This window comes from Grammomys surdaster, unplaced genomic scaffold, assembly GCF_004785775.1.
Source record: "Grammomys surdaster isolate TR1022 unplaced genomic scaffold, NIH_TR_1.0 141, whole genome shotgun sequence".
In the NCBI taxonomy this organism is placed as follows: domain Eukaryota; kingdom Metazoa; phylum Chordata; class Mammalia; order Rodentia; family Muridae; genus Grammomys; species Grammomys surdaster.
In genome coordinates this window covers 3,203,124-3,227,372 of record NW_021604599.1, presented here as the reverse complement: position 1 = coordinate 3,227,372, position 24,249 = coordinate 3,203,124, and the positions used below count along the sequence as shown (strand labels likewise).

Sequence of the window (24,249 nt, the reverse complement as noted above, 5' to 3'; positions counted from 1 at the left end):
ATCATGTAGGGTTGAAGGTTTTTCCTTTTCTCCTTTGGTGTATGTCTTGTTGCTCATGTTTTGGCAGATATGTTGCAGAGACTTTATGGGTGTAAATTCTGACATTACTAAGAAATACAGTCTCACAGCAAACTCCCTGATCCTACAGGTCTTGTGATCTTTCTGCTCCATCTTCTCCCCTTCCAAGCATGATGTCCCATGAGCGACAAACATTGCTCTTGCAACGAGAATCTGCTCTATTTACCTTTATTACCTGAACTCTTGCCATCAACAGACTATCTTCCTTGCTTCTGGGTGTCTTCTGTCTCTACCTGAGCCTTTCCATTGACTTGGAATGCCTGAAGATTGTCTTGGGTCCTGAGTACATTGCGCAGTGCCTGGCTGTCATAGCTATTCTTGTTGGTCAACTTGACTCCATCTGGAGTTAACTAAAACCCTGAAATGGAGGGATTTCTGCTTACTTTGAAGTGGGAAGATCTACTTCTAATCTGGATCTTTGAGGTAGGAAGACACACCTCTAATCCAAATCTTTAATTCAGATCAAACCTAGGCTGTGCCTTCTGTTAGAAGCTTATACAAGGGCGTGAAGAAGCTTTTGATCTTTGCCTGCTTGCCCTCACCTCTGTTGAAAACTTATATAAGGGCATGGAAGAAGGACGTTTTGCTTTATGATGGTTTGCTCCCACCGTGCTAGCAATTCTAATTCTTCACTGGCATCAGAGCCTACTTCTTCAGGATTCAAAGGTGTACTTTGAAAGCCAGCCAAGTCAACCAGCCTTATAAACTCATGGATTCTTTGACGTCCCATTCTTAGCCAGACACTGTTGTGTTAGCTGGACCACAGCTAATAAATACACACACACACACACACACACACACACACACGGAGAAAGAGAGAGAGAGAGAGAGAGATTAATTTTCTAAGCCCCTTTACTACAGAGAACCTTGACTAATACATTGGCTGTGAGTACAGCGGCTCACTGAATGTTGCTGTATTACTGCTTTAATTTTTCAGTAAAATGGTAGGCAGACCACCAGAAATAAAATGGAATATATAAGGGGAAGTTTGATGTTGATTTGAAAAGAAGATACTGGACATGTCCCCAGGTAGTAATGAGGTACCAGAAACTTAGGCACGATGCTTCAGAGCTGCTTAGCCTTACCAGACAGTTTCAATGTGTTCTTTTACTAAGACAGTTTCTTCAGTCCCCAATGTTAGCTAACACTTCCATGTTGGAAGTGATTTCTTTGTCTAGCCCTAAAGTCTTCTGACCTTAAGGCCTCAGTCATCTTTGCTGCTTCTCTTGTTCTTGCTTCTTTTTTTCTCACTTGTATGGTTGATCAGTTGCCAATTGTTTCTTCAACTGTGCTGTGAATGGTCTTATGGTTTCTCCTTTCTCTCTCTTGAGCTTCCCTTTTCTGATTATAAATAGAGGTTTGTGATCAAACATCTAGAAGAAGACAATAATCCCCTCACTGAGTAACCAACCGCCATTTTACCCATTCTCCAGTTAAACACACACACACACACACACACACACACACACACACAGAGAGAGAGACAGAGAAAGAGAGAGAGAGAGAGAGAGAGAGAGAGAGAGAGAGAGAGAGAGAGACTTCACACTCTTTTGGCATTTTAACTGTTTTAGGGTGAAGGTCTCTACAACCTCAGTATCCCTCTGCCTGACACCTAGCACATTGTTGTTTGAATTTCAGAAACCACTTTGTCTGTTGTGCCACCTCAGCTTTCCTATGCCTTTGGATTTCTGAGGCTTTTCATCTGAGCCTCGAGATTCTCCACATCTATAAGTCAGTTCACACGAAGCTGGCTCTCTTCCCACTCGTTTACACAACCTTCTACTTAAGTGGAATCTTTGACCTTCTAAGTATATTAGAATGTCTTTAGCTTGCAAGGGTCTTTTTCTAAGTGAATCTTCCTCCAAGTTCTCCACAATCTGATGTCAAGACTCAAAAACGCCAGTGTGTATGTTGGAGGAGCTCAGTGGTTACTGGACAGAAAGTTGAGATGAAGTTTGAACTTCAGTATCCCATCCTATTAATAGAGATGAATACAAATTGAATAATATAGGTTGTCTGTTGTTATAATAATAACCACAGATTATTTAAATACACCATTATTATTCATATACCTATGAGAACAAGGCACTGGCTCTACGATCTCCTATTATAACTGTCTGTTAACAAAAGTACTGGAGTCCATGTAGATATGATACAATGAGAAGTGACAGAATCTTGGGGCCAAGTCTGGATCCTTTGCTGAAAGGCACCAATTTCAAATGATTTTCAGACACTGCTAACTGCAATTTCAGCCTTAGCTACTTGATCTCAGAATAAATAGCTAATTCTGACACTTGAATTCTCGTTTAAATGTCTATTAAATCTAGGTTTCAAGAGCAATGAAGGCTGTGTCAGGCACTTAGAGGACGGGAGGAACAAAACTGGATAAGTTTGGCAATCTTTAGTAAAAATTAGGTGATACACAAACATGACCAAGACACCCAGGATCTGTTATGCTTGTCCTTATTACACAAGGAACAGTCTATGATTCTTGAGATATTTCCAGAGGATATTTTCAGGCCTGAATTGTTCAAGAATTGAGAAGAATTTCTTAAACTTGTTAGCTGTATCTTATATTTTTGTAGTAAGAGCTTGGCAGTCAGTAAATGTTTTAAATAAAATAAAGAACAAAAGCTTTTCTGCATTGCTATAATAACACAGACTTAATTTCTCCCATTGATAATTTGGTCAGATAATAGAAATGGCAGGAAACTAAGCCTACAACAACCTAGAAGTGAAACTGCACTATGATTTTTTGAGCCTCTTACAAGTTTTTCTCAACTTACAGACATTTTCTTGATTTCCCTGAAAAGATAAAACTCCTTAATGCAATTGAAAACTGATCTAAGTGCTTCTTGTGTACAAATAATGAGAAAAAGATCTAAAGTCTACTTGGGATCCAGGTGTGTCAGCTCATGGCTATAATCCCAGAATCCTGCTAATAAAGAAGAAAGATCAGAAGGTCAAGGCCAGCCTGGCCTACATGAAATCCCCTCTTAAGAAAACTGAGTAGTGATAATATCATTAATAACTGTACTGAAGAGAAAGTTGAAAATAGTTGTTGAAAAGACAGATAAGGCTTATACTAGATATGAAACTAGTGTGCAAATACGTGCATCAAAAGCCCAGGGGAGGTTCCTCAAAGGAGGTGGCCCTGTCAGTGATATAAACTAGAGACATACGTCACTAGATGAACCCTTAAGTGGGTTGGTGAAACTAATGGGCAATGTTAAAGTCATGCAATTTCTAAACTTAAGATTGCCTGTCACCTCAGAAGTGATAATGAAAGTAAGTGTGAAGAATAATTTATCATTTTCAATGTATCATCCAAGTACCCACAAGCACTTCTGTTCACTCCTTGAGGTTTGACCGAGCCATTCAGGTGTTAGTGTGTTAGTGAACCTGATGATTTCCAGTGTCCACCTGATCACCATGTACTTAAGATAAAAAATGGACACACAACGAGAAGAGATGGTAGGTCACTGACTTGTAAAAACCATGTGAATTCAGAAAGAAGACTGAAAAGACGGATTGTTCATCTCAACATTTCTCTCGTCTGTGTATCACAGTGTTCATGCAGTTGAAGGAGTGGATGCTCTGAAATGATGCGTTTATTAATTTTGGCTGTGTATTCATTCCATATATCCCACAGACTCTCCATCATTCCATACATCCTAGGTTCTCTATCGTTCCTTACATCCCAGACTCTTCATCAATTCATATGTCCCAGAATCTCCATCATTCCATACATCCTAGACTCTTCATCAATTCATACATACCAGACTATCATTCCACACATCCCAGACTTGCCATCATTACATACATCCCAGACTCACCATCATTCCATACATCCCAGACTCTCTACCATTAAATACATCCTCCACAACCTTCAGGCCCTGCTTGCCTAGCTATAAAACAGTCCATTCTTCCTTCCCTTCACTGTACTTGACTTTTGCTTCCCTAACTATAAAGGCTCTAAGGACATATTCATTCAGAAAACAATGGTTCTCATAAAGAACTCAGAAGACAAAGGTCATATTTGCATTGAGTAGAGTTTTTAGACAAGTTTATGATGAAGGGGCTTTCAGATACCTGTGCTGACAACCTTGCAAGCATTGAACAGGGATCACTTTCCACCAACGGAAACTCTTGCTTCAAAGTAGGCCTTTGTCTTAAGTAAGTCTGAGGATAATGATTGTCTTCTTTGTGACTAGTTCATCCCACTGTAGACTTAACTTACAGGAAATTCTTTCTAAAGATTCTGTTAATCTTAAAGAAAAGGGGTCCAACTGAGAGCCAGACTCCTGGGTGAACAATTATGCATATGAGCAGCCATTTATTATCTATTTAACAAACTTCTGAGACCCTAAATAAGTTTTAAAAGCTTTAATCCTAGTGGAGAAGACTAAACTAAGAAAGGTTTTTATTGAATGCAGAAGAATTTAAGGCCCTTTAACAAGGCATATTCAATGCCATACCAATTTTTAAAAACTTATAAAGAAACTGAGGTAAACTTAAAAATATTTTTACAAAGTAAAACAAGATTATATTTTCATGACCACCATGTTTATGGAAAGGGCATAGGTTAGTATGTGGCTGAGAGTCAAGAGAGGCTAGGGCAGGTAAAACCTCTAAGGCTGTCCTAAGAAAAACTTGACTTGAAAACAACAGCACTTACGTTTTAAAAGAATTGCCCTGGCTGTTGTATTCGGCATCAAATGTCAGACAGTGAGATTAGGTCTAGGAATCCTATTATCAGAAAGTTGCAGAAATCACCACAGGAGACGATAACGCCCCAGATGATATGGAATCTCTGGAGTGGTGAGAAGTGATTAGGTTCTGAAGATCTGTGAAGCGAGAGCCTATAGCATTAACTGATGGATCAGATGCAGGGTGGGAGAAGAAAAGAGTGAAGAATGATTCCAGGATTGATACTCTGTGCCTCAACGAGGCTGGTATACAGGGAGCCACAAAGGGGAAGCCATCGGTGAGGAAGATGTGCTAGGGTAGAAGGAGAAGCAATGAGAGAATTAAGGTGATGCCAATGGACAGCAGAAAGGACAGGGATCATCTAAGAAGCATGGTGGACGTAGAAGCTAGAAGGTGAAAGTATGGGATGACTCAATATTCTGGCATGAGGCTGTCGTTGTTGTTGTTATCATTATTGCTATTATTATTATCATTATTGGAAATAAAGCACAAAGCTTTCTAAGTTGTCTGACCTGTTAGAGGCTAATAATTTGTAACCTCAGATTTTGATTGCTTATGTGTCTGGTTTTAGAGTGTGTATTCTTAACTATTGCACAGATGGCACTTTCCCTAGACAAACGGACAGGCGTTTGCAGGCTGGAAAGTACCTTTAGAACAGAGTCTGCCTCTTAGCGTTCCAAGAAGGCAATGCTCCAGGAAAGTCCCCTTGGGTGGCTAAAGAAGGAAAGGAAGATGAGCCGGTGGCCTAGGAATCTGTTCTTCACTAGAATTCTGGCTCTTGCTATTTTGTCACGGTCTAAACATGAGAATGCTGGCAAGTGCCAAGCCTGCTACTTCGAGTGAAGATGATAATTTTTCAAGTTATGCATTTTGATAAGGAAGACTACTGCTGGGGTCTGCTAAGGTACACTGTGAGTAGTACACCCTGAATATTACCTGTGTGGTGTGGCCCTTCCTGAGATAAAGGCAAGGATATAATGCACTGAGGACTCACACATCCCTGGCAATATGGCCTCATTTCTTTTTTCCCTGTGACACATTTTTTTTAAGATTTATTTTTATTATTTTAAATTGTGTGTGCATGCGTGCATGCGCGCACATGAGCACAGGTACCTACAGAAGCCAGAGGCATCAGATCCTCTGGAGCTGGAGTTATAGGCAGTTATGAGATAGAACCACCTAAATGTGGGTAGTGGGAATCGAACTCAGATCCTCTGCAAAATCAGCACATACTCTCAACCACCGAGCTGTCTCTCTAGCTCCCCTTGTGCCACATTCCATGGGCATATTCTTACCTCTAAGTCCCTATTGAATCCACGTATGTCTTGTATGCACTTGTGTAAGTGTGGATGTCCTTCACACTACTAAATCTAACTCTCAGGAACATCCACAGTCACTCTCCCCTACAGCTCTTTGTCTCCAAAATATTGGTTTTAGTATTATTTATTCAGTAACAGTGAGGTTGACAGATCAGAGATGGCCACCACTGATACCAAGCAAGGGCTTGTTACCCAACCCACAAAGAAGTCACTTAATAAGGGGTCAGGGCAGTAATACACTCAAACCTGCCTTCTCAATGGATTGGTAGGGAATGTATTTGAAGGGGACAGGAGACATTGCTTATAGATGGTGAGAGGGGGGTTAAGAATTCCTTTGCAGACAGATGTGTACTATGACTCTTTAGGCACCCCCTTTTCTTATCCAGGAGAGTTAGGCTCTGCAGTGGACATTTTGACATTTGTTGACAAGATGTCTTGACCATATGATCTGGCTTCTTCCATGGTTGTCTGTTCTAGAAGCACCAGTTTCAAACCCACCTCAAGTGGCTTCTGAAGACATCTGAAGACAGTCTAAGTACTTTGTTACCATTGATCCCTGGTGGGCTGAGCCTTCATTCATTCTGCCATTGGGAAGATAGTCTGATATCATTATAATCCTCAAAGGGAAAAGCTTGTGCCACCAGGTCCCACATGGGTGAATATCAGGGTTAAACAGGAGGTGGGGAGTTATCCAGAAGTTGTCCAGGAGAAGAGATGCATGGGCAGATGTCTGTGTTACTGTTTCACCAGAAGAAACAAGTGAGTCAGGAAAAGCAGATTTGGGATGAATTAATACAATTTCTGCTGGCTTTCAGCAAGGATCAGTTGCTAGTTTTATAGTGTCTTTTCGTGAGGAGTAGGTCTTCATCAAAGCAGGCCATAAAGCACAAAGGCTCTGTGTTGCCTAATTTGCATTTAAACGAGGTGTTCCTAGCTCCTCAATGCCACTTCTTGGGAAAGGTGGGGTCCATTCCGGGTTAGCAAGCTTTCCATACACTACAGGTCAGAACACCCAGATCCAAATCTAAAGTTAACAGGTAAGGTACTGTCATCTGGGCTTTTTGCCCTTCTTCTACCTCCTCTTTGTGCCTTCTCCTCACAATGGTCCAGACATGTTGCAATCAGTACCTCAGGCCTGTTGCTTCACTTGGCACTTCCCATTTCTCCTACCTGATGTCATGCAGGCTGTGTCCTACGTGACCGTGGCCATTACAAGGGCCTTATCTCTACCTCCAGCTTTGTACTGTTTGCCCTTCCACCTCCTGAGGAACTTCTCTCAGAACTCTAGCAGGCACCTCAGATCCTATGGATATTCCAGGTCCTCTAGTGTCCTAATGACTCCATCCCTAAGCCCAGGAGTTATTCTGTGTTTTTTTTTTTTAATTATCTATACTGTCAGCAATGTCCTATAGGTTTTTGTTGTTGCTGTTTTGGTTTTTCTTTTTGTTTTGTTTTGTTTTTGTTTTTCAAGATATAGCTCTAAGGAAACAGGCTATTCAGTAACAGATAAGGCTTTATTGCTCACACCCTTCTCTCAGTTCTCTCCTCTACCTTGTCTAAAATACCGATGTGGCTGACATCCAGAAACTCAATAAGTAGAGACTGAAGATCCCAGAGATGTAAGAGAGAATCTCTTCCTTCAAAAGAAACAAACAAACAGACTTGAGCAGGCAGATGGCAGATGGTGAGGCACCTGCCACCAACGTGCACTCGGTTGCTCTGTTTAGCTTCATAAGATGTGAAGAGGTTACACAAAGTTTAAAAGACCCGGCTCTCCCTTACACATCTCGCAGAATCCGTAACAACTGGCAACAAAGTCTCTGCTTGCCTCTGGCATCCACAGGTCTGGCTGGCAGGAAAGAGAAAGAACTAATGGCTGGTGAGCAAAGAAGCTGGATTTGGGAAATGGCGAGACCTAGAATAAAATCCAAGGACATCCACTGTGTCCTACAGGCTGCAGCGTGTCCTATAATCAGAGTGCCGGGTTTTTGTTCAAATTATTTTAATTATTAGAATGTGTAACTATTAGAATGTAAAGCTTTTAAATATACAATTAAAGAGTTTAAAACCTTGGTATGGTGAGACAGCCTAGTGAGAACAGATGCTTATTGAGCAAGCCCGAGCCATTCTTAAACCTCACATAAAGATGGAAGGAGAGAACCAGCTTCACAAAGCTGCCTTCCAGATGCATACCGTGGCACATGCACCCACACATGGCTTTATCACTAATAAAATAATAATAATAACTCATTTTTAAGTTTCAAAATCTGAAAAGAAAAAAAAAAAGAAAATGGAAAGACAGCTTTCAGGGTTTGAAAGATTTAATGTTGAGATGATTATATTCCCCATGAATGGAGCTGCTGCAGAGTCAATGTAATTCCTACCAAAGCACAGCAGTTCATTTTGTGCAGAATAGACAAGTCAAGTCTATCCTAAAATTTATGCAGAAACAAGGGAGAGAGAGAGAGAGAGAGAGAGAGAGAGAGAGAGAGAGAGAGAGAGTCAAGGGAAAGGAAGAGGAAGGGCCAGAGGAAGGAGGAGAGTAGACTTGAGAAGGGACAAACCCAAAGGTCTCACTTTCTGATTTCAAAGTTCCCACAAAGCTACCATAAACAACATTATATCATGGGGCAGAGAACAGACACAGACCTGTGCAAAATGGATGTCAAGTCCAGGGATACATCCTGCGTTTATCATCCTGGCTGCTGAGACAATTCTACAGAGAAAGGATAGTTTCGTTTTTAAAAATAAATTTTATTGAAATATGCACAAAAGAGCGTTATTCATACTCAAAAATGAACTCAGAACAGATTAGAGACCTAGTTATGAACAGAACAGACTTAGTTCTTATGAGAAGAGGTTAGCAAGTGATAAACAAATTTGGCTTATTATACAATGGAATAACTTCCCATTATGAGAGGAACGAAGTGTTGACATGTGCAGCATAACAAATAAATCTTGGCTTCATTGCTCAAGTGCAAGAAGCAAGCCACAAAAGGTCATGGGCTACTCAGTGTCATTTATATAAAATGTCAACACAAGCAGTTGACCAAGATAGAAAACAGATGGACAACAGCCAGGATTCTGGGAAAGGGGAGTGAAATGGGAATCTCTCTGAGTGAGCATGGTTCCTCCTTTTAGTGGCAATTAAAATTTGCCAAATTAAACAGTGGTGTTGGCTACCCAACTCTATGCATATGCTAAACAGTCCACTGAATTAATACTATGCCAAGAGTTTGTGTTAAGTTTATATGGCCTTCTTTTGTGTGTTAACAATATTTCAATAAAGCTACTGATCATTTTTAAAATAAATTTAGTGAACACATTAAAAAACTCAAAACTCAGCAGATCACTTCGTCCACTGGCGCAGCACCCTAATGCAGGCGTTTACAGTCCTTCCAAAAGCAGCCTGCTCTCTAACCAAAGCAGCATCCTCTTCTAAAAATGCAAATAAAGTCCCTGGGGCTCCAGAGAGAAGCCCTCCACCAGCTTGCTGGCTCTTCTTTCCCAGGACTGAGGTGTGCAGCTTAGCCTGCCTAATAAAGCCCCAAGTCCTTTCAAGACAGAAGAGCCGACAGCAGTGTGCCTTCCCAGGTGTCTTCAAACATGAGTACTCTGTGGATGCAGAAAACCTGAGGTGGGAAGTGAAACAGGAGAGGGAACCACACTGAGCTGGAGCAGGGTCTGACACACCTCCCATCCCTGGCAGACCCCAGAGCTCTCAGAAAACAGACACTCTCCCCCACCTACCCAATCAGAATGGCTGTCATCAAGGAAACATCAAAACAGTGGATAACTGCCAAAGATCCAGACAAAATTAACCCTGTACACTGCTAATGGGAATGTGAATTAGTACAGCCACTATGGAAAGCAACATGGATATCCCTTAATAAACTAAAATTGGTAGCACCATCTAATCCAGTTGTCTACCTGTTCTGCTCATCAGAATACACCAAATGGAATCTAAGTCAGCCTCCAAAATACTTATATAACCGTGCTTATTGCTGTACCATTCATAGTAACCAAGTTAGGATGTTGACCCAGGTGCTTGGGAAATATATATGATACATTTATATATCATGACATATATGATATATTTATATTTATCATATATATGATAAATCATATCTTATTATTCAGCCATAAAGAAGAATCCAGTGTCGTTTGTAGAACTTTTAAGGTCATTTGTAGAACTGCTAATGAGGAAGGGGGCAATGAGGAGAAGGGGGGAGTGTCAGACATAGTAAATGGGAGTAAACATAATCAAATACATTATAAACATGTATAAAGAGTTACAATGAAATCCATTGTTCTATACAATGAATAGCTAGAAAAGTTTGTATAACATGGATATCCATGCTGCTTTCCATAGTGGCTGTACTAATTCACATTCCCATTAGCAGTGTACAGGGTTACAGCAGATGCAGGTTTCATCTGCATCTTTGGCAGTTATCCACTGTTTTAATGTTTCCTTGATGACAGCATACAGACTTTAATAAGCTTCTTTGAGGTATATCTTAGAAGAAGCAATAAAAATTACCTCTACTTAAGGCATTCAAAAGAATAAAAAGTGGACCAGTCACAGTGGTGCTTGCCTGCAATCCTAGTACTTGGAAAGTGGAAGCAGGATCAGGAGTTCAAAGTCAGCCTATGCTACATAGAAAGAGGCTCGCCTAGACCCTGTTTCAACCCCCCTCCCAAAAAAGGTAATTTAAAAGATAAGAATTAGAAAACTCATTAGGAGACAAACCACACAACAGGCACTCAACAGCTTGATGTTTTCTGCTCCGTCTACTAGTGCCTATTGATCCGTGAGCTCTGACCTCCTGAGCCCGGTTCCCCAGGATCACTCTCCGCAGGCTCCAGTCCAGCTAGAGAAGACAGCTTACTATTAGGTAAACAAGGCTGAGGTTCGAGATTTTGATACTGACTGAACTTTAGAAAGTAACATGAGAGGCCCACCACAAGGATACGGATGATCGCCATTGTGGGTGGCTGTTGGTGTCCACCCTGCTCTCCAGAAAAGGCTATGCGAGAAGCAAGAAGAGCAGCTCATTTGAATTCAGAGTGACTTCTTCCTCCTTGCTGTGGATAAGCTCTTCTCCAGAAAAGGAACCCGCAGCCTCTCTTCTTGTCTCTGCTCCTCCGTCGTCGTCTGCATCTCCCACAAGATTTGATTCTGAGTCATTACCATGTTCTTGGGATGAGTTAAACTATCAGAGACTGAGAAAGCGCACGGAGCTCTGAGACTCTCGATTGTCTGTTTCAGGATGATACAGACCATGCTGCTCCTGCTGCCGATATTGTACCTGAGCTTTCAACTTCATCGTATAGCAGGTAAGGAAGGACGATGGGAGGGGCCTGGGAATGATGAGCAGCAGGTGGTGGCCCCTAGCCAAAGCCGGAAATGAATGTCTGTGGGCATCCTTTGAGGGGGAATGGGGTTACTGGATATTTCAAGTAGCAGAAAAGAATGCTTTTCAGGGTTGGAGGTCTCCATCTTACAGAAGCAGAAACTCGGAATATTGATCCATCTCTCCCCACCACCCAATGCTTGCAATAAAACACATATGTCTGAAAGGACCTAAGAGGGCAGTTCCCTTTAATGTAAGGTACCTGTTTGCCCTCTGTCAGGGACAGTGACTGAGGCAAACATAGAATGCTTCCTCACTCATGGAAGTTCTTTTAATGGCGGCAGCCACGGGTCATTTAATGCCATAATGTGGATTGAATTGAAAACTCGGAGACAGTAAAGCCCCGATGGAAACTGAATCTGAAGGCCATGCCTTTGAACTTGATGATGGGACATCTAGTGGAGGATGTGGTTTAGAAGGGAGAAAGTTGTTTCAGAATTGATTGTTTCCCCGGGGAAGGTGTTTCAGATCACTGCTGTGTGCCATCAGGGCTGCAGTACCAAGAGAACGCTAGGAGATTTTTAAAAAGCAACCATTGTGGGGCTAAGGGCCCGGATGCTCCACAGCCGAAGTGCAAGGCTTTCCTTGAGAGGAATCATGCATGGGAAAAGTGGTCCTTTGACACTGGATAACCTTTTGATAAGTGGCTGTTCCCTCCCATCTCATCCTGTCCAGGTGGTCAGCCCACGCTTCTCTTCCATGCTACTCCTTTAGGAAAAGAAGCAGCTAGGGAAACAGGGATGGCAAGGTTTTGTTTTTTAGGGTTTTTTTTTTTTTTTTGCCCCAGCCCCCGTCCCTCCCACCCCCACACACGGGATCTTTCTGTAGAGGAAAAACTATTTGGTTCTTTTAAGAAAAGCAGCATGAGACAATTATAGTCTTTATGAGCTCTGAGGTATATATTAAACTACAGATATGTAGGGAAGCAAGGTATGCTTACATTCACAAGAGAGCTTATGTGTGGCAAAGATTGTGCAAGGCAGTTTATGTGTCTCATTCAGTCTTCACAGCACTCGCTTAACAAGTAGAGAGGTTGAGACATGGGGAGGTCTTTTAATGTGCCCAAGATGACATAGTTACTAGGTGGCATATAAAAGATATGCACACACTGCTATCCTTTCTGCCCCCCCCCCCGTTATAGTGCTAACATACTAGATAATGGGGGGCAGGATTTTTACATAAGTTTTAAAATGGAGATATATTTTAAAGTGTATTCTGAGCATTTCACAAACCAAAACATATATGTAATGAGTTATGTTGATAAATTAATAAAAAGAAAACCCAAATAGCAGGTTTTGCTCCTTCTGTAAACTTGGAATTCCTTTCTGCTCTTTCTTTGCAGAAAAATTTTAATTAAAATGAGTGCTAAATTAGAACACCTTCTTGTGTGTTTTAACTTCATCGTTCTGTGCCTTTCTAATTAAAGTATTTTGATTTCTTAGAAAGCTATTGGTGGGGGGGGGGGGCACCTAGAAAGCAAAGCTGAGGAATGGTGATTGTTATTCACTGGTGATTGAAAAGGAAATGGCCTAGAATGGGGATAAAAAGAAAACTACAGTATCCTTGTTTATTTATTTGTTAAGGCTTTTAAATAAGAATTGTGCATTCAGGTATTATTTACAAAATATAAATTTAAGAATATAGGAGAGCTTTAAGAAGAACCTGGGAGTAGTTGGGCTACGATACTCATTGTCTAAGAGAATACCCTGGTTATCATGGTGTCCAGATGAGAATCCCACTTCCTAAATTGTTTAGCGAGTAGTCCTGGACCTGCATCCATCCCCGAACACAACAGTTCCTATACACGAGTTATACGAATAGGATTCCTCACTACCCTCTATGCATACGTTTCTATTTTTAAATTCAAAAACTAATGCTTTAGCAGTTCATTTAGTCATTACAGATGAATAGTGACATTCCTAATGCTCTAAAAATAATTAGAGAAATCATGGTCCACGGTAAGGATAAATCGTTATAAACTTGGAAGTAAATTCATCGCAAACAAGCTACTGCATCTGTAAAAAGCCCAGAAAGATGACACACAGTACAATGTCTTTTTCATAAGTCTGTTGCTCAAGCATCCTTCAATAATAAGGTAAAGCTGAAACAAGCAAGAAGTGGAGAAGCACAGGATTCAGTATCAGTTACCTCTAGAGGCAGTAGAGGTGTCATTAGTCATGGTCAAGTTCTTGGATGAGGGGTGGGCTCCTGGATGCTCATTTCGCTTACAGGAATTGTTTAATAACTCTCCTATATATCATCCTGCTGTAAAATATGCCACAGACACTGAAAACCACGCGAAATGGATGCAAACTTGACATGACCGAGCACTGCTGGAAATACCCCCAGAGTGTTCACCAGGCTCCCAGGAACTCACCCACTACAGCCCAAGCAGGCTCCTCCTCAAAACCCTGCTCACGTGAGGCCTTATTGTTACTGTCCTGATCTTCATATAAACGATTTGTTATAGATTATTAAAAGAAATCTTTTAAAGCATCCAGACAGTATGCATTTTTTGTAGATTCCAAGCCAGCAAATGGAAGCAACTCCAAGTTTTAAGCAACTCTGTATTTCACTGAACATACTATGGTTTATTTACCTAGTTGATGGGCATTGCAGTTATTTCGGCGTCTGAGTTAAGTGAAGCCCTTAGTGTAACGTGTTTGAGGTTCATCCATGTTGCTGTCTTTATCAATAGCTTATTTCTTTTTGTTATTGAGTGGTGTGTGCTGTGTGATCCATTTCCTAGTCAAAGAGCATTTGGGCTATTTCTCATTTCTGGTGATTTTAAATACAGTTGCTACAGATGTTTGCAAATAGGTTTCTGCATGGACATACATTTTAATTTTACTTGTTAGCTATGCTGAATTTCTAGACCCTATGACTATTATAAATAAATGTATAGGAAATTCTAAGACTTTTCCATGGTAGTTGTACCAACTTTCCTTTGTCATCAGCAGTGTCTGAGAGTATCAGTTACTCCTATAGCAACATTGTTATTATGTTACCCCCACAGATGCATAGAAATACCTTGCTGTGGTTGTAGCTTTCAGTTTTCCAGTGACCAATGATGTTGAGCACATTTTAATGTGCATACTGCCTAACCGTTTATCTTCTTTGGTGAACTGAGTATGCAAATCATCTAATAATTTTTAATTAGGTTCTTTGTTTTCTGGCAAAGTGTTGAGTGTCCCTTATTTATCTGAGATGTAAGTCTCTTATCAGGTATATGGTTTATGGATATTATCTCTCAGCTTGTTTTCCATTCTTTTAACAAATCTTTATGGAAATACTCACTGTGGTCTGACTTAAGGGTGTCATGTTCCATGTCCCACACTTTTGACTCCTGAACTAGGATCTCTCAGCAGCTCAAATCGAAAGGATTCTTTTCTGAACATCTCATAGCTGATCATATTACACTTAGGTTTGGAATCAAGATTGAGTTAGTGTTTATACAGCATGTGGGGGTACAAGTTGAAGGCATAACAGTGCTCATTCACTCTGAATCTGTTCTTCTATCTTTTCTTCAGAGGGAAGCACCTTTGACTCTTTGTCACAAACCAATAGTTCATATCTTGTGTGGGTCCACTGATTCCTTCTTAAGCTAATTTTGAACTTTTCCCATTGAACAGCAAAAGTTTACTTTTGGGGGAGGCATGGCTCATGCCCAGCCTTTTGTGACTATCCTCACAATTATAATAATAATTTAATAAATAAATTTATGATGTAATAAAGTATTGATTATTTACAGTTGGTTTACCTTTTTGTCTTTTACTGAAAAATCTAAAACTATCTTGTAATCCAGATACACTTAACAGATAGTATTTATTTTTATACATATATCTTAGACAGAAACAAACCAATACTTTGTATCACTGAGGTTTCCCTCCTTTAGTATCCTCCGTGTTCCAGATGTGGATGGAAGCAGGTAGGGGTAGAGAGGGAGAATTTGACCATGACGTTGCTTGAAATGTCCTGGTGCAAAACATGCCCAGCCACTCTGATATTCAATGACTGTTAATATGTATGAGTCTGATGGCTAATACTGATAATTGACTTGAGATATAGAACCACCAAGAAAACATACCTGTAAGTGTGTCTTTGAGGGTGTTCCCAGAAAGATTGAAGTGGGCAAGAGAGACTCACCCTGAGTATGGGTGGCATTGTGCCATGGGCTGTCATCTTAGACTCAATAAAAGGGAGAAAGTAAGTTGAAATGAATCCCCTGACTGCAGGTGCAGTGTGACCGCTCTTGCTACCACGCCTTTCCTGCCGTGATGGACTGTACCCCGTCAGACAGTGAGCCAAGAAAAGGCCTTCCTTCCTTGCATTGCTTCTTGTCAGCTATCCCACCACAGCAATGCAAAAAGGAAATAAGACAGCAAAGGAGTGGACCCTGGCCAGGGTGAGATTTCTACAGTGAAGGGTGTCCTATGCTATGCTCACACATAGAGCAACAGAGCATGAGCCTATGGCACAGAACAGTTTTCTGAAGAGTAGGGGCTCTGTGAAAAGCCTTCTGGTCCCTCCTCCCATCTGAAGTACACTGTATAGGAAGGCAAAAGAGAAAAGTAAATTTCTATTGTTCAATGGAAAAGGGTTCAAAATTAGCCTAAGGAGGAAATTATCTTTGGAGATAATGCAAATGATTTGTTTTGTGTTTCCTGGAGATGTGACAGGTGGCAGCTGTCATCAAGGCCTGTTAGCAAACAAAATGCTAAATTGACCTCAGGATCTTGGGAGGTGGGGAAGACTCCCATATTATCTAAGTTGGGTGTCCTTTGTCTGATCATTTCGGAAGTTCAGTTCTAGATTGAAGCTTAATTTAGTTACTGCACGGTAAATGAAATGGAAAACAAAACACAGTTACCTTACCACAAAGCCAAAAGTTTCCCTGCCTCAGCCTTAGGTGGTGTCTACTCCAGCTGGCAGTAGCTGGTTGAGCCACACCTGAGTCACCGGAGCAGAGCGATGTAGCTAGAGATAAGTGAGCATTCCACTTCCATAGCCACCACTCACTGGCCTTCAGCAAACTGGTCTTAAAACCTGTTAAATACGGACAGTATCTCCTACTCTGGAGGGTTGAAGAGGACCAAACACGAGGGGGATAGAAGAGTCCCTTAGTGTTGGGATCCGTGTGTTTAACAAAGTATCACTCTTCCCCAGTTACACAGTGTCCTAAGCCTGCCTTACAGATGTTGAGTCTCTAGGTTTGGGGCAAGCCTGACAGTCTGCATTTCTAACTAGTGCTCTTGTGAAGCTGAGAGCAGTATAGCAGATGGTAAGGTGGTGAATGGTGTTTGCGAACGCAGATGTTTGATCTGCCTAATCAGACTTGTTCAATACTGTCTGCATGCAAGTTAGAAGCCCCCAGGAAAATTGCAAAATGAACACCTGTTCTACCCCAATAATAACTTGATCTAAAGAATCTGAATTAGGGCATTAATACTTTTGAAAATAAAATAAAAAATTTTTTGCTATGGTCTGGATATGTGCTCCTCAAAGGTTCCTGAGCTAGGGTGTGGCCTCCAGGGTAGTGGTGTAAGCTTTAAGTGGTAGGGTCTAACTGAGAGGTAATTAAATCCCAAATGTCCTCACTGATAAAAAGAGTGACATCTGTCTCTGAAGAGTGGGTAGCTATAATGGGAAACTACCCCAAAAGTATGGCTATCCCTTTCTGCTTCACCAGGTTAGGACACAGTCAGGGCTGTTGGGTGGCACCAAGCTTCTTGGACCCTCCACCACCAGAATATTGAACCTCAGTATAAAGCACACAGGTATTTTGTTAAAACAACACTGAGTGGGCGGAGGCAGTGTCCCAGAAGGCTTCCGTGTCAGGCCAGCTGAGGTATTCTGCTTGGTTAGTCTAACACACAGACAGCCAGCCTTGAGAAAGAATTGTGCGTAGAATCCATTACAAGTGGTTTCATTTCCTCTGTGATTCACAAAAAGCTGAAAGGTATAGAATTTCAAAAGTATGTTGCATCTTCGTAAACAACCCATTTTATGAGAAATCAAGCCCAATGCTCTGCATGCCGTGGAAGTTATAACTGAGACGAAATTAGCCTAAATAACAATCCTCCTGTGAAGTCTTCTGATGCATGGGTTATATCTGCTAACTGTTCTTTCTTTTTGTGAATGTTAACCCCAAGGCCCAAAAATGTTGCCTGTCTGAAAGTTAAAATGTATTTCTAAAGCTCAAGGCATGTATTCTGCAAGGGGTTGGGGTGAGGGTGGGGTTGAAAAGAAAAGAGAAGCCATGTGTTTATAAAAGGTTGGGGCAGAGGATGGGGGAAGTTCTGCTGTAATGACGGGGGAGTTCCAGAGGAAGTTACAGGCTCACTATCTCTCTCTCGTGAGAAGAAACTATAGAGTGGTAAACAGCTTAGCCGTCAGCCATCAACAAATCTCCAGATCTATCCAGCTCATTACTCAGACAGACCACTAAACTTCCTTGCACATCCCCTCTCTCCCTTTCCCCACCTCTCTCCTTGTTTTCCATTTGGACACCTGTAATTTAAAAGGGGGGGGACGTACTTTAATAGTAGTAAGTTTCTAATCTAAATGCTCAGAAAATAGCTAGTATATTTTTGATGAATGATTAATACTTACGATTTCTCCCAGGGAACAGAGTGGATTTGGAATAAAGTATCTTTTAGTTATAAGAAAGTGAAGGGTTTAGAGATGATTTCTGGTTTAGCCACTTTTCTCCCTGGCTGTACCAACGTAACAGCCTGGCAGACGCAACTTAAGAGAAAGGGTCTGTTTTGTTTCACCATTTGAGAGGACACCGTCCACAGTGGTGGGTGAGTCAGGGTAGCAGATATGAGGCGGCCGTCACATTGCATCTGCAGTCAGGAAGCAGAAGGAGATGGATGCTGACACTCAGCTCACTTTCTCATTTTTATTTAGCCCAGGACCGCAGCCCATGGGATGCTGTCACTCCCGTTCCAGGTGGATCTTCCCTGCTCAGTTAAGCCTCACTATAAACCTCCTAGGTGTTTCAAAACTTCCATCAAATTAAGATTAATCATCACAGGACCCATAATAAGAGCTCTAAACACCGAGAGAGTCCTGTTATGGACACTATGGGTAAGGTACAGAAGAACCTGTCGTTTCAGCATACAAAGATGTCTACAAAAACTGGAATCATACAGGAATTCCTGAGCTACAGCATCCTTTTATGCTAATACGATCTGAGGGTCTTCTCAGCCTGATCCAGCAAGGACTCGAATGATTTACACTATTTTGCATAAAAGCATACACCTTAGAGCCTTTCTCTCGGCCCTATGTTACACAAACAAATGCTGGGCATGTGTGCATCTTCTCTATACTACAGATCTGTGTGAAATGTGCATTCATCTTCTAGCTGTAGTCAAGGCAGAGAATGGAGGCAATAAACCATCCAGCCATTTTTGGTAAAGCTCATTTGTGCAAATCACTGTCTGGTCTGCTGGGTGGTAACCTACAGTTGCTGATTCGTGGAATCTCTTGTGAAATATACCTCAGGGAGCAGTGAATACAGGCAGACTCGGGGTCTTTCTTTTCACCACTCTCTGATTCTCCAGAGCTGAGATTAATATGCTGGATACTAGGAAAATGCCAAAGAAAACAATCTTATTCACTTCTAAAGTTTGAAGGAAAATGGAAGTTCAGGAATTAAAAGAGACTTGCAAGCTGAGTGTAGCCACACCCTGGCCATTCAGCACACCCTGGCTACCCCAGCACTCAGGAGGCTGAAGCAGGAAAGACTTGAGTCCAAGACCATACAGGACTATGTAACAAGTCTTTTAACCAAAGACAATCTAAAAGAGAATTGAATATAAACCATCAACCAGCAGGAAAACCAAAAGTTACTCCAACTATGGAGTCAAGCCAGGGAATGGACAACATCCTGGTTAATTAAAATATCCTAGCTTGCCACAGTTGTGCTGTGCACCTAGAATCTGAGGACTCAGAAGGCTGAGGCATGAGGAGGTTGAGTTAACAGCCAGCCTGGGATACATAGCGAGACCCTGTCAGTGAAAGAAAGAAAAGAAGGGAAGAAAGAAGGAAGAGAGCAAAGGAAGGAAGGAAATAAGGAAGAGAGGGAGGAAGGGAGGAGAGGACAGACTATCCTGGCTAAGAAAGGATTACTGCACACCCCATATGTTGATTACCACTTTCCCAAGACTTAAACATCACCTGGAAGAACAATTTCTGAGTGCTTGCTAGCTGCCAGACATGGGTGATACATGTGTTCCACCTTGCTCAGATTTTCCCACAGAACCAAGAGATGGATACTTACCTTATACAGATTCATAGAAGCATCCTCATCCCCGCTCCAAAGGTCCCTAGCTAATCCTGGTATTGGAATTTGAACCCAAGCTCACCTGTCATTAAATGAGAATAGTTTTTAAAAGCTCACAAATATTTGATGATCAGATGATTTTCTTATATGAATGATGAAAGAGATCTATTGAGTATAATTCAATCCAGTCTTCTATGGTGATTTAGAAATAATTTCCATGTCTTTCCATACTTCCATCACTGGGATACCCATTCATTACCGAAGGATGCAACATACAGTTTCTACATGCAAACACTGCCTACACTGTTTCTGCTCTGTTACAGAGTTAAGTCAATTCATCCTTTAAAATGCAAGCAAATGGGTTACTCTGTATAGGAAGAAACTCAGTAACACACTAGTAAAACAGAGGCTGAGAACAAAAGCAAACACTGGCAATCAAGCCATCTTCCCGAGTTCTTGCCAATGCTAGCCATCTGCTGAGGAGCTCCTTACCTTAGCAAAAGAAGAACTATCCATTCCAAAAGAATAGAGACAATTAGAAAACATGTGGTTGAAGGGTTGGAATCAAATTGAGAGGGGAATAAATTTCTCTCTAAACAATTCAATTCCCTTTAGGCTTTGGTTTTGCGCCACATGAAACCATCTTGAATGTCTCTGGTGAGAGTCGTCTCACATTTTGGAAACTACTATGAATAGAGACTACAGCTTCTCAAGTCAAGCACCAGTGGGCCCTAAACTGTAACCATACTAACTATATTCTTGGAGCCAATGTCTTTGAACAAAATTATAAAATCTTAATGACAATACATGTTTCAGGTCATAATATTAGGTAATATAGTTACAAAGTACCTTGCATGGAACTTGGCCCATAGTAGTTAAAAAAAATAGTTCCTTTTTCCCCCTTTGACTTTCTTAATCCAAAAGAGTGAACATCTTCATTGGGTTCCTATGACTTGGTATAACAGCATCTGAAACCTTGAGAAATCCTGGACCAGTCTTACCTGTGCACTCTTAGGCAAGTAATTTAACCATTCTGTGCCTCATTTCATTTTAAAGGGGGTAGCAATGCTGCCTGTCTCCTTGGCTTCCAAGGGGGCTAAAGGAGGTACTAATGTATCTACAAGCTCTGTGAGAGATAAGAGGTATCGTTACTACCACTGGGTAGAGCTGGTGATATTTGGCAAAGAGAAGTAAAAATTGATTTCATAGGAACTAAAGAAAATCAGCCCATAGGAATATAATGATAATAAATAAAGCAGATCTCAGTGATAGGGCAGCCTAAGGAACGTCTTTGGTCTCAAAAGAAGGACTGCTCTGGATTGACTGCAGGGCCCTGAAGAGCTAGCGGGAGATGTTGTTGGAGGCAAGCAGGCCTGTCCATCAAAAGCTCCTGCTGGGGTGTTCAGGAGAAACAGGAGTGTGGATCGGGTAGGAATGTTCAGATGAGAAAACCATCTCCAGGTCCCGAAGCAAGAACTCTACTGTTTCTATATGGGATGAGGGAAGGGAAGAGAGGAGCCCAGAGAATAGCATGGGTTTCCTAAAATCTGAGGGAGGGAGGGAGGGAGGGAGGGAGAGCAACTCTCCCTCCAGAAGAACTGAAACGTGACTTAAAAGTAGACAACAGCAAGTTGTGTCTCCCTTGCAGCTTTATTCACGGTGACAGCCCCTAAGGAGGTGTACGTAGTAGACTTCGGCGGCAGTGTGAGCCTGGAGTGCGATTTTGACCGAAGAGAATGCACTGAAGTGGAAGGGGTAAGGGCCAGTTTGCAGAAGGTAGAAAACGAGACTTCTTCACAAAGTGAAAGAGCCACCCTGCTGGAGGAGCAGTTGGCCCTGGGAAAGGCTTTGTTCCACATCCCCAGTGTCCAAGTGAGAGACTCGGGGCAGTACCGTTGCCTGGTCATCTGTGGGGCCGCCTGGGACTACAAGTACCTGACGGTGAAAGTCAAAGGTGAGTGTTCGCAAGTCATCGCTGATGGAGGCCGTGACAGCTTATACAACAGCACGCTCCTCTCGGGTACCTCAGGCAAAAGCCAGACACCAGGTCTAAAGAGGCAGCTCCTTCAAAGGGGTAAAAAGTACCTGAATGGAAACATTTTTTGACATCTGATATAAGGTATGAGTAAAGGCAAATGGGGGCGGGAGTGGTTAAAGCCTATAGTGGGGCTAGATGAAGCCAGGAAAATGACCAGACACCGGGCCTCTTCCTCTGCTGAACTCAAGGAAAGCATTGGGTGAAATAACTTACTAATGGAGCCACATCTCTGCCTCCCCTTGGAAACAGGAGAATACGGCTATCTGGAGTCAAGAACACACTGTCCTGACTTTCCAAGAGGGCAAGCTTTTGAAATTACAGCCAGGCCCTATACTATTCCATAAGCTGTTTAAATGCCAGATTGAAAGCAATCCTCAAAGATTTATTTCAGTGGTTGTCTTAGTCGGGGCTTCTATTGCTGTGATGAAACACCATGACCAAAAAGCAGTTGGGGAGGAAAGGATTTATTTGGCTTACACTTCCAGATTATAGTTCATCATTGGAGGCCATCAGGACAGGAACTCAGGCAGGGCAGGAACCTAGAGTCAGGAACCCATAGAGGATGCTACTTACTGCTCTGCTCCTCATGACTTGCTCAGCCTGCCTTCTTATAGAACCCAGGACAACCAGCCCAGGGATGGCACCACCCACTATGGGCTGGGCCCTCCCCCATTGATCAATAATCGAGAAAATGCCCTACAGCTGGATCTCAAGGAGGCATTTCCTCAACTGAGGCTCCTTTTTCTGTAATGACTCTAGTTTGTGTCAAGTTGACACACAAACCTAACCAGCACATATTCCTTACATGGACATGCCCACCTAGACACATACATGCCCACAGAAACAAACACCACATACCCTCCCCACACACACACACACACACACACACACACCACACGCATACATACACCAGGGAAATAGAAACCATGAAGGATATAGAAATCTAAGGTAGAAAGCAATCATTCTTTTAATGTTAGAGGCTGAAAATTCAGCAAGGGAACAAGCAATAATACTAAGGGAGGGGTGGGCAGTGGGACTCCTGGGAACGTCACTTGGTGACTGTTCAGGGAGAGCCGGTGCCAGAAGTGAAATGATTCTGCTGCTAGAGACACCGTCAGAGCAGAGCAGAGAGATAAGTCCTTTAATTGACAAGAAAGCTGACTGTCTGAAAGATCATGTCGCCAGCCCTTGGCTAAGACATTCCAGATTCTTAGCCACTGCACCTACTATGTTATTTTACGAAGCCACGCAAGGGTCTGGAGGAAGAAGCTGATGGCAAAAGAATGAGCTTCCCCAATGGAAGTGTAACTACTTTGTGCTTATGGCAAAGATGGCTTCTGGGGGAAGTAGAAGCTTCCATTTTTAGCTACATTTAACTACAAGTTAGGTAGCTAGCAGATTGCTAGTATGAGAAAAACAGATGTTGCTAAAGATGAAAGGCCGTGTTTTCATTTGGTCTACTTTAGATTTCACTGTGGTCTAGCCACAGTGCAAATCAGGATAGAGGTTCCTCAAAAAACTAAAAATAGTACTATCGTTTAATCCAGCTACAGTACTAAGTATAAATTCAAGGACCCTAAGTCAGCCTACCATAAAAACATACAGCACATTTAATGTGGAATGATTCCTATTAGGCAGGTTACAGTCTAGTGGCCCACAACAGATGAGTGCATAAAGAAAATGTAGTATGTGTGCTGAATGGGATATTCAACCATAATGAAGAAAATAACCATGTCCTTTATAGGAAAATGGATAGACCTGGAAATCACTGTGTAAAGAGACATAATGAAGACTTGGAAAGAAATGTATAATATGTTTGGTTTCATGTGTGCACCATAAAGGCAAAGGGATGCCATCAAAGTAAAAAGGGACTAGCAGGGAGGAGGGAGGAGGGAGGAGGGAGGAGGGGGACTGAGGGTAATGGAGGGGTCAGTGTGCATATGAAAATGACAATATGATCTATGTTTTCTACAACTATTATATGCAATAGAAAAATGGCAGGATCTTTAAAAAGCCACATTTCATACTAGTAAGACTCCACACTCTAGGGAGACATAACAATTCTAAATGTATGCATATCTGAAAATATAGTTTCAATATATTAAATATACATTGGAAAGTTGGATATTCCTTCCTGAAGCTCCACCCACTTTCAGAAGTTTTTTTTTTCTAACTTTTTCCTTTAAATTATTTTTATATTTTGAAATTATAATTATACCATTTTAATCTTCCTTTTGAGCACTCCAAACCCTTCCATATCAATCTTTTTGCAAAGTCATTGTTTGTTTTTCATTAATTTTTGCTATAGACACATGTACATGCATAAACACACACACACACACACACACACACACACACACACACACACACATATATATATATATATATATATATATATAT

The 24,249-nt window shown here is 41.6% G+C and overlaps 1 protein-coding gene across 1 annotated transcript in view; it reads left to right on the top strand.

The window, feature by feature from the left end:
* The first annotated feature begins 11,209 nt into the window (after positions 1-11,209).
* Positions 11,210-24,249, top strand: part of Pdcd1lg2 (programmed cell death 1 ligand 2) — a 45,485-nt gene continuing 32,445 nt past the window's right edge. Inside the window, exons 1-2 of the mRNA XM_028764066.1 lie at positions 11,210-11,444; positions 21,460-21,765. Coding sequence (XP_028619899.1) covers positions 11,378-11,444; positions 21,460-21,765 — 373 coding nt within the window. The 5' untranslated portion in view covers positions 11,210-11,377. The remainder of the gene's footprint in view (positions 11,445-21,459; positions 21,766-24,249) is intronic.